The 14,133-nt window shown below is 40.7% G+C and overlaps 1 protein-coding gene across 5 annotated transcripts in view; it reads right to left on the bottom strand.

Moving 5' to 3' along the window:
- The window catches only part of LOC148365445 (PDZ and LIM domain protein 5-like), a 69,187-nt gene that overhangs the window by 24,076 nt on the left and 30,978 nt on the right, over positions 1-14,133 (bottom strand). For 2 of the 5 annotated variants that reach the window (XM_088335762.1, XM_088335766.1), the window contains exons 4-7: positions 7,285-7,315; positions 3,227-3,252; positions 1,572-1,592; positions 1,466-1,483 (exon numbers count right to left, since the gene is read on the bottom strand). The exons of 1 other annotated variant lie outside the window; for it this stretch is intronic. In XM_088335762.1, the coding sequence (XP_088191888.1) occupies positions 1,466-1,483; positions 1,572-1,592; positions 3,227-3,252; positions 7,285-7,315 (96 nt within the window). The remainder of the gene's footprint in view (positions 1-1,465; positions 1,484-1,571; positions 1,593-3,226; positions 3,253-7,284; positions 7,316-14,133) is intronic. 2 more of the 5 variants (XM_088335763.1, XM_088335764.1) reach the window with 2 other exon arrangements.

Raw genomic sequence — 14,133 nt, 5'->3', positions numbered from 1 at the left:
TAACATTGAAAAACATAGGAAATAAAATTAAAATATCTTTAAATCTACAAAACAATTTAACCTATTTTATGTCAATAAAATAGATTTTCACCAAAGAATGCCTATTGAGCAATCACAAGTGATAAAAGGCGTCTCAGTGGAAACCGGTTGTTAATTGGCGGATCCCTTCGTTCACTTACAAGAGTCGGCCTATAAAGCCGTTTCATTCGCGAACGACACGAGCCGGTTGCCGCTGCATCAACTGGTGGCTCACTTTTTGGCGTGCCAGCCCTCGTTCGTCTTTTCGATCGGCATTAGAAAATCTCATCTCATCTCATCTCATCTCATTAGCTGCACCGCTTATCCTCAGTAGGGTCGCGGGGGTGCTGGAGCCCATCCCAGCAATCATCGGGCAGTGGGCAGGGGACACCCTGAACTGGGTGCCAGCCAATCGCAGGGCACACAGGGACAGACAACTCATTCGCTCATTCACACCTAGGGACAATTTGGACCGGCCAATTCACCTGAAATGCATGTTTTTGGAACGTGGGAGGAAACCGGAGTGCCCGGAGGAAACCCACGCAAGCACGGGGAGAACATACAAACTCCGCACAGGAAGTCTGGAGCTGGATTTGAACCCACGACAGGTTCCCATGACATGAACTGTGCCGCACAAGCGCTATCCACTGCGCCGCCGTGCTGCCCATTAGAAAATATTATAATCATAATCGCTATATAACTCTACAGTAGTCACAGTTTTGAATGGAGAGATGATCTGGAAAGATGTGACATAAACAACTTGGAGGAGAACAGAAAACCGTTTTATTCAAAGTAACGTGCGGCTTTTGATCGTCAGTGATGGTACCGCCGTTGTAACGTTTTACCACGTTACTGAAAAAATAGCTCCGTTATTCAACACTGGTAACGTTTATAAGATTTGCGCTCTTTATTTAACGCATATGGCTTAACAATGGTGTGTGGCTTACCCTGCTTTGTATGCAACTTCATACGATGCTGTACAAACATACAATTGCAGAAATACTACAATAAATACTACAAAATTAATATTTAATAAAAGTAATACTAGAGCAATATAACAAAATGTTGCCTACAGAAATATCTCAAAAATTCTACTATAGAAAACACTACTGCAGAAATACTAAGTTGCAGTACTAAGAAGAAAATTAACTCAACTATTTCAAGGCAGTAGAGTATTTCCGGCACTGCGTTGTACACATTTTTGTTTGTTTTTTACTTTTTGTTTTAGCGGGGTTTTTTTTTCAGATTTAAGCCTATCCTGTCCTTTATTAACGAAATGAGAGTTTTTTAAATGCTAAGATTTTTGGGGGGTGATTGGGTTGGATTTGTGGGTGTTCAAGGACGGGCTGGTTACGCCCCTGGTTCCACCCAACCCAGGTCAAGAACCACTGGTTAAGGATGAGGTGAGGACGATGGGCAACAGACACGTGACCACCAACGTCATTACCTTGGTGGCTGAGCTTTTCTTATCGAGAAAAAGGAAAGAAAGGAGAACAACTGAATATCCAGTCATAATATTCAAAATAAATTTCAGGGTGCTTGTGAAGACTTACTTTGAAGCAGCGTGAGGTCCACTAGAGGGAGACAGAAGGAGATGTAAGTGAAGGTTTTAAAAAGGCAATAGAAAAGAAAAAGCCGCTAGAGGGAACCAAACTTCCAGTTATTTTTAGTCCCGTTGCCAAAATGAGGGAGCGCAAAATGCATTCTTATTTTACTATATTTTTGTACTAATAGAAATGAAAAAACATGTATTTAAATTTCGTCTGTGTCCGATCATTTTGCACACTTTATTTTATTTTTATAAGGAATACCATTTACCACAGTAGACAAATTTGCGTATTTAAAGGTTTTTATTTCTTGTTTTACTAGAGAATGAATAAACATATCAACATAAAAAAGGGGGTGCAAAATATAATCAGTTATAAATGATGCATTTTTATCTCATATTTATCTTGTTTAATTTAGTTTATTTATCACTAGTTTTATTTGCCGGGTTCATTTTATCCACTTCTTTATTTTAATTAGCAAAACAATTTATATTTTAATTTGATGTATTTTTTAATTTATTTGTTGATTTTATTTATTCAATATTTGTTTTATTTTTCACTTGAGCAGAGAGATATCAAAAGCTGCATAAAAATCAAATTTTGTCGCAAGAAGAAAAAAATAAATGTTATTTCTTATCCTATTTGCTGATTTTTAGTACTAGTTTTTATTTTATCTTATTTTTTAAATTTATTTATGATTGGTTTATTATTCATCCATTCTCCGGCCCACTTATCCTCAGTAGTGTCGTGGGGGTGCTGGGGCCCATCCCAGCCCAAGGAAGAAAAAGGAAGCAAGAAAAAGAGAAGTAAAAAGCTAGGGAAAAAATAAACTAAAGATACAAGGAAAAATGAAGAAGAGAAAATGAAGGCTAAAAAGGCAGAAAAAAATAAGAAAAAGCTAGGAAAAAAAACTATAACATAAAAGAGAAAGGGAGAGAAAAAAGAAATATCATAAAGCAAGAAGAAAGAATTAAAAACCTTGGGAAAAAAAGAAACAAAAGAAAAGGAAAAAAAGGAAAAAAAAAGAAGAAAACAAGCAGGCAAAAAATAATAAAAAGAGGAAAAAGCAAAGCAAAAGAATTGAAAAGGTAGGAAAAAAGAAACAAAATAAGAACAAAATAAAACTAATGTGCGGTTTTCCTCCCACATTCCAAAAATATACAGGTTAATTGTCTGAATTGTCCCTAAGTATGAATGAACAAGTGAGTTGTCTGTCTCTGTGTGCCCTGCGACTGGTTAGCAACCCTGCCCACTGCCCGAAGAAAGCTGGTTCGGGCTCCAGCACCCCCGCGACCCTACTGGGAATAAGCCATGCTGATAATGAATGGATGGATATTACTTTTATTTGTATTAACTTATTTATTTGAATACAATTGATACTCTATGATTTTCTTAATTTGTATTTATTTGTTACTACATTTATTTGTTTACTTTAATCTTGACCTGGGTAGACATATATAAAAAGCTCCATCAGGGTACAAATTTTGTCTCACAAGTTACAACACATGAAAAAAAAGAGAAAAGAGAGAAAAATCTAGCAAGAGGGGATTGTTTAGAAACCCCCTGAAAGAGGTCTGAAACTAATTAGCATGAGTGCAATGGCCACCATTTTGAATAAAACACAAAAAAATGTTCGATACAAGCATAAATCAGAAACTAACTTTATAACGTGAGGAGCTGCTGTCGTCTGGAACAAAAAGGTGAAGAAAACATATTGAAAATTGTAAAATAGTCAAATTTGATACAGTAAACGTGCAAACTTCAAATTGCATGCCGAGCACTTCACATGCTGACCCCGCCCATTGTTCCTCCCCTTGTTCCTCCCCTTGTTCCGCCCCTTGTTCCGCCCCTTGTTCCGCCCCTTCACAATGGATTCACCACTCACCCGTTCTCATAATCTTGTCCCGCCTAAACTTCAAATAAGCCCTGCCTCTGCCCGGGGCCGCTTCCCAGGTGTTCTAAAGGATAGGATAAAAGTGGCCGAGGGGGGACCCCAGCAGGGTTCGATCCCTTGTTGGGCAAGGGGATCTTGTTTGGTGGGGGCGGGGTTCGTGCAAGGGGTTTTATGACCTCACTTCTGTTTACCAAACATGCAAACACATCACAGCAAACTAGCCAATCGCTGAAATCTATTTGGTGCTCATTTGCATGTCGAATGAACCGTCGTTATTACAATGACTACAGTAGACCCCCGGCATACAGCGACCCCGCCTTACAACATTATAACACAAACGTCTTTGTGTCATCCAATAAGGAGGGAGAAATACATTGAAAAACAGTTGGAAATTCTGTTTTCTTAAGAAAATGTTGTTGTTGTTTGATTTAATTCTACCCAAGGTTCGTAAACCTTTTTGATGGCCAAATCCAAGCACTTTTCAAGCACTTTCAACGATCGAGACAATAGATGAGAATAAGGAGCTGATTAAAGTCATGACATTTTCGAAGGGCTCGACAATCCTTACAAATTTATAACCCGTTTCATTTAATCCACCGTCCTCTCGCTTTGCATCCACCCACTACTTCCACTGTACCAGCTCAAGTCACACATGAACGCCATATTTATTATGTTATTTAGTATATTTTACACATAAATAGTACTTCCTGTATACTATTTTGTTATGTCAATGTTTCATTATTTGGTGTACCAGGGCTTCAGAGCTAATTACTGTAGGTTTCTATCCCCCACTAAACGGCAATTTCACTTTACCATACCCCTACAAATTCATATTGTATCCTGGGTTGAGGTAAGATCTCGGGCCGGGGCCCAAACCTGGGTTTGGGCGTAAATTGTCAATCATTAAGTCAGGCCGGGATGGGCCGGGCCGGGCCGGGATGGGCCGGGCTTCTCTCTCTCTCTCTCTCTCTCTCTCTCTCTCTCTCTCTCTCTCTCTCTCTCTCTCTCTCTCTCTCTCTCTCTCTCTCTCTCTCTCTCTCTCTCTCTCTCTCTCTCCTCTCTCTCTATCTGTCAGAGACCAGAAACGGAGACAGGACCCACTTGCGTTCATTTTCTCCGTTTTATTTACAAGGAGGAGAAAGTTTGCACGCACAATTTAGTGATTGTCAGTCACGGGTAGCAGGTCGCTCGGAACGCGGATGTGGCACTTCCGTGGCGAGCGCAGGCAGTGTCGAGAGCGGGGGAAGAACAGATAGATGGCCGGGACAGTGGAGCAAAAACATAATCGAGTTCAGAAAAGGGGTCCGAGCCGGGAATCAAACAGGAATCAGGACAGGAGAAAAGTCAGGGTCGAAGAGACCTGCCTAGCAGGAGCTGAGGTTCGCAGACGGACTGACCACGGGTGACAGGAAGACGGGGTTTAAAAAGAGACAAGCCGCCAATCAGCGTCCGAGGCAGCTGGGGCCAAAGGGGCAGGCTCAGGTGCCTCGCATCAGTAATCATGACACTATCTCTCTCTCTCTCTCTCTCTCTCTCTCTCTCTCTCTCTCTCTCTCTCTCTCTCTCTCTCTCTCTCTTTCTCTCTCTCTCTCTCTCTCTCTCTCTCCGTTTTTTTCGTCTTTCTTTGTGGATCTGCACAGCATGCTCTAACTTAGCGATTTAGAGGAGTGTTTTTTTACTTCTACTTGATTAATATTTTTCTGAAGTAACGGTACTTTTACTTGAGTAACATTTAGTAGTTATACTATTCAGATAACTCTATCATAAAGAACGTGGTTACTAAACTATCAGTTTAACCAAATCAATAAATTGTCGGTGTCACAGTAGAAAACGCGCCGCTTCCTCTTTCTTATGTCGCTTACATCATTTACTTTCTTTCTTTCTACTTTTCAACTAAATACTTCACCATTTGCAGCTTGTGATCTGCAAAATATGATTTTCATTCCGGTGCCATTTGGTTCAGGTTTATTTCACTGTATTTCGGAGTGCAAACTTGATTTGAGGGGCCGAGCCCGAAGTAAACCCGGGGCTGAATACTTCAGCCGAAGCGCGCACCTCGGAGTAAAGCTTCGGGTTTACCTCGGCTTGAGTCCCACAAATCAAGTTACTCCGGCTGGTTCGGGCTTATAAATATGCAGGCCAGGTCGGGTCGGGCTGGGTTTTTTTTTCGAAATTATCCTACCTTTAATTCCGGGGGTCTACTGTACTCATTTGGAAAATTGGACACTTGCAAAAGCTCACACATCGCACTAAATGGGCACAGAGGCATCAGAACGACACACGAAAGTTCATGCAACACATACACAAAAAAACACATCACAATGCGTTTCTAACACACCAGGTGAAACATTTCCAACAACTTGTAGCTAATTATCTTTTAAAATGATTGCTTATGTTGGAATGCTTTTACTTAAAGCAGTGCTTTTCAATTATTTTGTGTCACGCCCCCCACCAGAAGAAGTCCTCTTGCTCTCCCCCACCTTTTTTTTAAACTGATCAAATAATATTGGTGGGGACATGCAATTCTTCGCCCTTTGGCACAATTTTTCAGGAAAAAAAAACCCAAGTGCCGTATCAGCAAGAAAATTACTAAATTTTGTGCAGGCTTGGGGAGTAACGGAATACATGGAACGGCAAAAATGATGTTGGCAAGCTGTTTGGATTTATTTTCATTTTGTTTCTGTCGCATTTTATGTTCGTTTTGCCGGAGATCAAAGAGATCAAAGCCAGGAGAGAAAGCTTACCACGTGTTGTGAGTCATAACTTTATTCATATTTAGTTTCTTTTGTCTTTTATTAGCATGTTTGGTATTGGAGTAATCCAAAAGTCATTGAAAGTAATCCAGTTAAAGTAACCCTACCCAACCCTGGTAATGTCATTAGGTGAAAGTTTAATTTACTTAATTTACTTAACCTCGTGCTAATATTCGCCCTATGCTGTCTCAGTCAGATGCGGAGATTACAATTCACTACTCTCCTGTCTCTTTATTCAGGGAACATAAAAAGTTGTAAAAAAAAACTTAAATGCGCCTATGCCCCCTCTGATTGAGCCTTGCACCCCTCTCAGGGGAGCCCGCCCCACTATTTGAGAATCCCTGACTTAAGGTAAAGCCTTTATGTTAAAGGCTCAGGATTTCTCCCAGTGCCTTATAAATCTTTGGGCTCCCAGGCTTTAGAATTATTTAGATATTTTTTAGATTTATAATTGTTTTTTTACTATTGACTACACTATAATGTACTTTGTTCACATCAACCTTGCACTCCAGGATAAACATGTCATAAAATATTTAGCCTGATAATTCTCTGGGGTGGGTTGATGATTGATGATTACAGTTTGGCCTCCTAGCTAGCTATCTAGATTTGTTTTTAGCTTTCTATCTTGCCATTTAGATGGTTTTTTTTTTTAGCTGGCTATCTAGCTCCCTTTTAGTTTTTTACCTGTTTACCTATCGAGCTAACTACCAAACTACAATTTGGCTGTTTATCAAGCCAAGAAATTCATATCAAACTTTGTGCCCTTTGCACTAACTAACAAACAGTAGCTTGATGCTCGAAAAAGGTTGGAGACTTCTGTGCTAGCTTCTATGCTAAAGCACACATTAAATACAGAGCATGTTGTGTGTAGCTCATTCTATCTGATTCATCTGGTTAGGTTACATTAATGCTGCTGTTTTTCTCAGCAAAACATTTTTTTTCTGATTGTCGGGACTAAATTTATTCGATACTCTTCCGTTATAAAAATAAATCATTTATTTGGACAGACCTCCACCTGGCATGTCATACGCGCCGCTTTGTGGTTTTTAGTACAAACGTATGGTGATGGTACCTTGGGGGCCACTGGAGGCGGCTTGGCGACTCTGAAAAGAGGAAAAAAACGCAGGTCATGTAGAGTGGATATTGGCGTGTGCCAAACTGTAAAAACCCGAGCTGCAAAACGGTCCTCCCGATGTACGAAACGCAAGCTTTTAAGGCTATTTTTAGAGGGCGATATCGATGACACCACTTAAGGCCATTTGCTCCTTCCAAAGGTCAACTGGGGAAACACTCAGCAAAGTCTGGTCACATCTCTTTATACTCAACATTAAAACATGTCAGGCCTTTTAGGTCTTGATTCATTTTCCTTGCCACTGGGAAACTCTACTTTACTTTTTTGAATGGCACATAATAAGTGTCCATAATTGATAGTTAATCCTTGCACTAATAGTTTGATAGTGTCCTGTTTCGGTGTAGCATGCACCCAATGCCTCAGTGACTATTCAGGAAGAACGGAAGATGTTCCGAAGGGCCTGCTCATGTCAAGTTGGAGTTTGGGCTGGCTAGATGAGAATAATAATTTGAACATGTATCTGTCACTCGCACCATCTAATCTTTCTCGTGCATTCATTCTTTAGTCAGCTACTTGGCCACATTCAGCGCAACAGATGAGGTGTGTTTTGCTATTTGGGGAATTCCCCCCTCCCAAATTTTAAGTTGATTTGGCCCGCCACCCTTCTTTTTTCTGTAGCGGCAAAATTAACTGCCTGAATGATACGAGTCGGGTACTATGGAGGACAGAAAGGTGCTAGTTTAGGGTCGAAAAAGCAAGGAAAAGAAAAAGAAACACGCTAAAAGAAGAACTGTTATAATTAATTTCACTCATCTTGCACTTTTTGCGTGTCATCTGTGTCCCCCCCTGGTTATGTGTCGTTATACGTGTTTGCAGGATTTAGCAGTTAACCGGCTTTAATGGGTATCTGCTCTAACATAAATAAGCTCGTAGTGATGGGAATTCCGTCTCTTTTTCTAGAAGCGACTCTGTCGGCTCAGCTCATTAAAAGCCTCTTCAAAATGTTTTTGTTTCTCTTATTTATCAAACCGCCGTTTCTTTCAGAGCATTATTAGATACTGTCTTCAGAATTGCAACTACTGTAAATTCTGGACTATAGAGTGCACCTGATTATAAGCCGCACCCACCTCTTTTTAGGTGATTTGCCACTTTTATTCTTACACAAGCCGCACCCATATATAAGCCGCGTGCGCCCGCATCAAAACTTGACACAATAACAAGTTTAACCCAGACCAAGCTGTATGTTCCACGATTGAAACTACATAGACAGTACACAATTTTAAAACCTCAGTTGGCCTCATATATGGAAAATGATACCCGTAATTAACGTATGATGCCGTCTTGTAAAGTCCGGGTGCCGTTGAAAGTAATCCAAGGAAACAAAATGTATATTTCCAAAGTTAAGAGTGGGAAAAATATATATCCACTATGACAACAGACAGATCTACAGGTAACTCAGCTTTACCCCAATTCCCATCAGCCCGCGTTTGCTCCGCCCTTTCCTTTTGATTCGTCCGTAGAACACATAACAGAATAAATCTCCAAAATAAATACATTACAAAAATATACAGTTGCAAATACATATTATACATGGTTACACATATTTAGGAAGAAAGACGGTACACCGAGAGAGTTTTCAAAGCTTTAATAATAATAAAGCTTTCATCCCAAACCGTGCCTTCGAAAGGTACCAACACGCTAGTAGGATCACGCTCACAATGTATCAAACATGCCAGTTAAAACAAAGTATCACGTAATTGTGAAATTCACGGAAGATCGGAAGTTCGTCCTCGACTTCCTCCTCATAACTATCGCCATCAAGGGCGTCTTCCTCATTATCAAAGGTACCTTAACTTTACAGACAATGTATGCTTAAACTTAGAGGTTGCAGTCTTTCTTGGCGCACATATTCTACTGGTCTTAATTTTACCTTTAATACTCCAGCGCCGCTGATGGCCGTTAGAAAAATTCCATAAATTAGCCGCTTCACTGAGTAAGCCGCAGGGCTGAACATTTGGGAAAAAAGTAGCGGCTTATAGTCCGGAATTTACGGTAACTTTATAGTAGTCGCTATTTTGATTGTTCACATGATCCAAAAAGACGTAACGTAACGAACTCCGAGGAAAGCGAAAGACCACAGCGCTGAAAACGCCGTCAGTTTTGCGGTGGCTCGCGTTCTGCAGCCAAAGTATTGCACTGTTTTTGCCCGTCAGTAACGATAACGGCGTTGTAACGGCGGAACAAGTAATCGGTTCGATTACCCCGCTACCGAAAAAATAACGCTGTGACGTAACGGCGTTATTTATAGCGGCATTATTCCCAACACTGGCCTCTGCAAACCGGTTGAAAAACAGGATGGCAACACGCAAGGTTCTTTGTTGGAACGACGGATCCTAGAACTCACGCCCTAGCAGATACTTAAACCCTGGAATGTTTACGTGAAGCGCAAATGTGCGAAGGCCAAGCGAGTAAGTGGGCGCGATACAGACGGTGACAAGGAGAAGCTGACAGGCGTGACATTCCTTCCAATGGAAATATGTGGCCGGGTCTTCTGGCATGCGCCACACCGTGCACGCCTTCAATTGGCAACATTATCAGTAGATAGAAAAACGTCTATACTAAGTCGCCCGGTGAGCAGCTATTTTAGCAGCGCCTCGACGACAGTAGCGCTCGATCAATTGTCCTCATCGGATGAAACTTTGCAAACGTTAGCTGGGAAGTGAAAACGGACACCGGGTGGATATTTAAAAGGCGAGCAGGAGGAATAGCGTAACCTGACCAATGTCAAGAATCCCAAATCATGTTTGTCATACTTGAGCTATTACTATCTGGATGTTTTTAAAACGCGGCATGTAGGACGCCTCGATCCATTACTCGGGTTTCCGTTTAAGGCTTCTCGATTTCAGGCAGACGAAACAACACTTGGTTGCTTCTAGCTTCCGAGTTTCAATCTAGCATACTTGCACATTGCAGGTTATTCCAAGAGATTAGTTGATTTCTTACACCTAGCTGCTATTCAGTAACGCTTCAATTTTCGCAGGTAATCCGTTCCGTTACCATCCGTATTAAGTGGATTTTCACTAAGTAAGAACCATAAATAGAGTAAGATAAATAGTGAAAGCTAGAAAGAGATCGAGAGAGCTCCCTACAGAGAGATCTAGAGAGTAAGCTAGAGATAGATTTAAGAGTAAGCTAGAGAGAAATTAAAAAAGCAAGTTAGAAAGTAATCTAGATAAAGAGCAAACTAGAGAAAGATATCAAAAGCAAGCTAGAAAGGGATATTAGGAGCTAGCAAAAGAGAGACTAGCTAGAGCTAGCTAGATATAGAGAGAGCTTGCTAGAGGGTGATCTAGAGTGCTAACTAGCAATCTAGAGTTCTAGCTAGAGACCTAGGGTGCTAGCTAGCGTTCTACAGATCTAGCTAGAGATGTAGGGTGCTACCTAAAAGATCTAATGAGAGGTCTAGAGGGCGAACTAGAAAGAGATTTGGAGTGCAATCTAGAGAGGGATATAGAGAACACCCGACAGAGAGATCTAGAGAGTAAGCTAGAGATAAATTTAAGAGGAAGGTTGAGAGGGATTAATAAAGCCAATTGGTGTCATAATAGTCTGTAGTTTGCAATAGTCTTTCATCTGTGCAGCCCTCTGAGACTGTTTGTGATTAAGGGGTATACAAATAAACATGACTTGACTTGACTTAAAGAAATCTAGATACTAGATTTACTAGATACTAGATACTAGAAAAAGATATCAAAAGCAAGCTAAAGATGGATATAGAGATTAACAAAAGAGAGAAAGAGAGCTAGCTAGAGAGAGAGAGAGACAGGGAGGGCTTGGTAGAGGGACATCTCGAGTGCTAGCTAGCAATCTAGAGTTCTAGCTAGAGGTCTAGGGTGCTTGCTAGCGATCTAGGGTTGTAGCTAGAGATGTAGAGTGCTAGGTAGAGCTGTAGGGTGCTACATAAAGAGAAATCTAATGAGAGGTCTAGAGGGCAAGCTAGAGAGATATTTAGAGTGCAAGCTAGAGAGGGATATAGAGAGCTAACAAGAGAAAAGGAAAGAGCGTGCTAGAAAGAGATCTAGAGTGCTAGCTAGAATCTAGAGAGCTATCTAAAGAGAGATCAAGAGCGCAAACTAGGAAGAGATGTAGAGAGCCAGATAGAGAAAGATTGAGAGACCTAGATACAGAGCAAACCAGAGAAAGATATAGAGAGCAAACTAAAGAAGGATATGGAGAGATAGTTAGAGAGATATATAGTAAACTTACTAGAGAGATATCTAGATTGCTAAAAAGAAATCTAGAGTGCTATTAAGAGATCTAAAGTGCTATCTAGAATCTAGAGTGCTAGGTAAAACGATTTCCAGACAGCTCGCTAGAGAGAGATCTCGACAACTAGTTAGAGAGAGATCTAGAGACAAGCTTTAGCAATAAGGAGATACCTTCAGGAACAGTATTGAAAATCACATCCGTAGTAATAACATAGTAATAACACTGGTATAACGCTGTATAATAACATTTTGAATATGCCCATTCTAGAGCGCTGTATAGAGAGACATATAGAGATCTAGATAGAGATCTAGAGACTAGGTAGAAGGACATCAAGAGAGCTAGATAAAGATACATCTAGTGAGCTTGCTAGAGAGACGTCTAAAGAGTTTGCTCGAGAGAGAGAGAGATCTAGAGAGCTAGAGATAGATAGGGAGCTAGATAGAGAGAGCTTGAGCATTCGATAGATAGGTTGATAAATAGATGTGGAGTATATAATGAACTGATTTTGGGTTGTTTTATTTCAAATTTATGTTATTTTTATCCCAATTGTTAGATTGTAAACAAGCATCAGTGTTTGGTTGATTCCTACGAGACATTTCCATTTTATATTCTACCCCACGGTGAAAATGCCCCAATTGTATCCATCCATACATAAAGTAAAAGTCTTTGCGACGGGCAAACTACGTACAAGCACAACTTGTAATCAGACTGTACTGTATTCCTGTATTTTCATACGTTTAACAAATGGGGAAAATCAACTCCAGCTCTCGAAGGCCAGGAATAGTTACATAGAAGAATCATTATACACTGCGAGCATCTGTCGACACGGCTTGAAGTCAACTCGTTAAAAAAGACGTACACGTAATTTCAGTGTGAAAACAAAAAAGCTCATAAAAAGTGTTGTTAAAATTGAAGCATACTTTGTACTCTCATTGGTTACATTGAAAAACCTCAGGGTTTAAGTTTCTTGTCTTTATGTTCTACCTTAATTCAAAGCAGAAGGACCAACGCAGCGAAGAGGTCCAATCATTGACACGTGCGTTTTGGCATATTTTCCTTCCACAGTGTAACTAGGTTTGTGTGTTGGTGACAAAATACCAGTTGGACTTATGGGGGGAGAAAAATCAGTCAACGGAACTACTGTTAGGATCCTGACACGCGTTCTAAAAACAGAGGGCCCCACTGAGGTTTTACACAGGGCACAGGTGTGTCAACGCACCAAAATGCTGGTATGCTATTGCCACGGAATCATGAATATGCTGATAAAGTATTGACTAAACTACTTCCCACAATTCCTTTCTCTTTCTTCACTCAGTTCAGTGTGCTTCGTAAAGACTTTTCTGTTGATGACCCAATTGTCATGATTGCTGATTCGGGGCACCTGCGAATGCCCCATTGGCGCCATCAGCCCTGAGCGCTGATTGGTTCATGGACTCTTTTTAATTCCCCGGCTTCCGAGAGTGAGACCGCCCTGCGAACCTACGCTTTTGCTAGGCAAGCACCGTACCCTCCAACAATCTTTTGCTCTGTTTTCTCCTGCCTAATTACTTGTTGCCGACCTGTTTCTAGACCTGTTTCTGCCCTGTTTCCTGCCTGAAACTTGTTGCAGACCTTTTTTCTGGACTCGATTACCGCCCTTGCTCCCCTGTCCCGGCTAACGACCAGCTTTCCTGCCACCCACGACTATCCCCGCTCGACACGGAAGTGCCACTTCCGCGTTCCTGCCATCTGCTACCCGTGTCAGACCATCATCGGATCGTGGAAGCAAGCACTGCTCTGGTTTTCAATAAAACTGAGTTAAACAAACGCTATTGGGTCCTGTCTCCGTTTCTGGCTTGTGACACCAATACTGTGTTTTTGTAATGTCTTTATTTGCTATTGTTTTTAAGGCTTGCAGTGATGCTAAAAGGAGAAGTAAACATGCTAACATTAAAATAAGGCTTGCGATTATCAAGAAAAATGAAGAAGACATGGGTATCGTTACGCTTTCCTAACCAATCCACTATCGTAATAGTTATCGGGAATAAGCAGGCCATCAGAACAACAAAATCTTCTAATTGCACTCATTAGTTTATAATGCATTTTAATAAAACCTTTTATCATCTGGCGTCCATGTTTAAAATGGTCATAAAACATTTTCTTTTAATTTCAGACAATATTGTTTTGGCTAACTAGTGATTATGATTTATTTTGGTGCGTTATTTTCTTAGGAACCAAATCTCTGCGTGGCGTTACGGTCACAATCACCTATGTCAGCCTGACTCTCATTTATAGTCATTACCAAGAAAGTGCTTGTGAGACGTTAGTGTTTTATTGTCCTGCTGCTTCGTGTTCAAGATCCATTCATCATGACTGAGCGACCTTCAGAAGATCGGTTTTACTTTAAAAGCCGAAAGAGTAACACCACAAAGAGAAGAGCTTTATAGCAATGTTTTGTATGCTGATTCTGTATACGTTCCTTAACTGAAAGACTACGCCGACTGATGCTAAGCTACACCTTAAAACATGTCATTTAACCCAGTGGTACCCTCTACTTTACGAATGTATCTCTTTACAAAAAATCTCAGCCTAATGAGATGT

The sequence above is a fragment of the Urocampus carinirostris genome, chromosome 5 (genome assembly GCF_059441175.1).
Source record: "Urocampus carinirostris isolate Australia breed hairy pipefish chromosome 5, RoL_Ucar_1.0, whole genome shotgun sequence".
Lineage (NCBI taxonomy): Eukaryota > Metazoa > Chordata > Actinopteri > Syngnathiformes > Syngnathidae > Urocampus > Urocampus carinirostris.
Note: the sequence above shows the minus strand (reverse complement) of the source record. Positions and strands in the feature narration are given on the sequence as shown.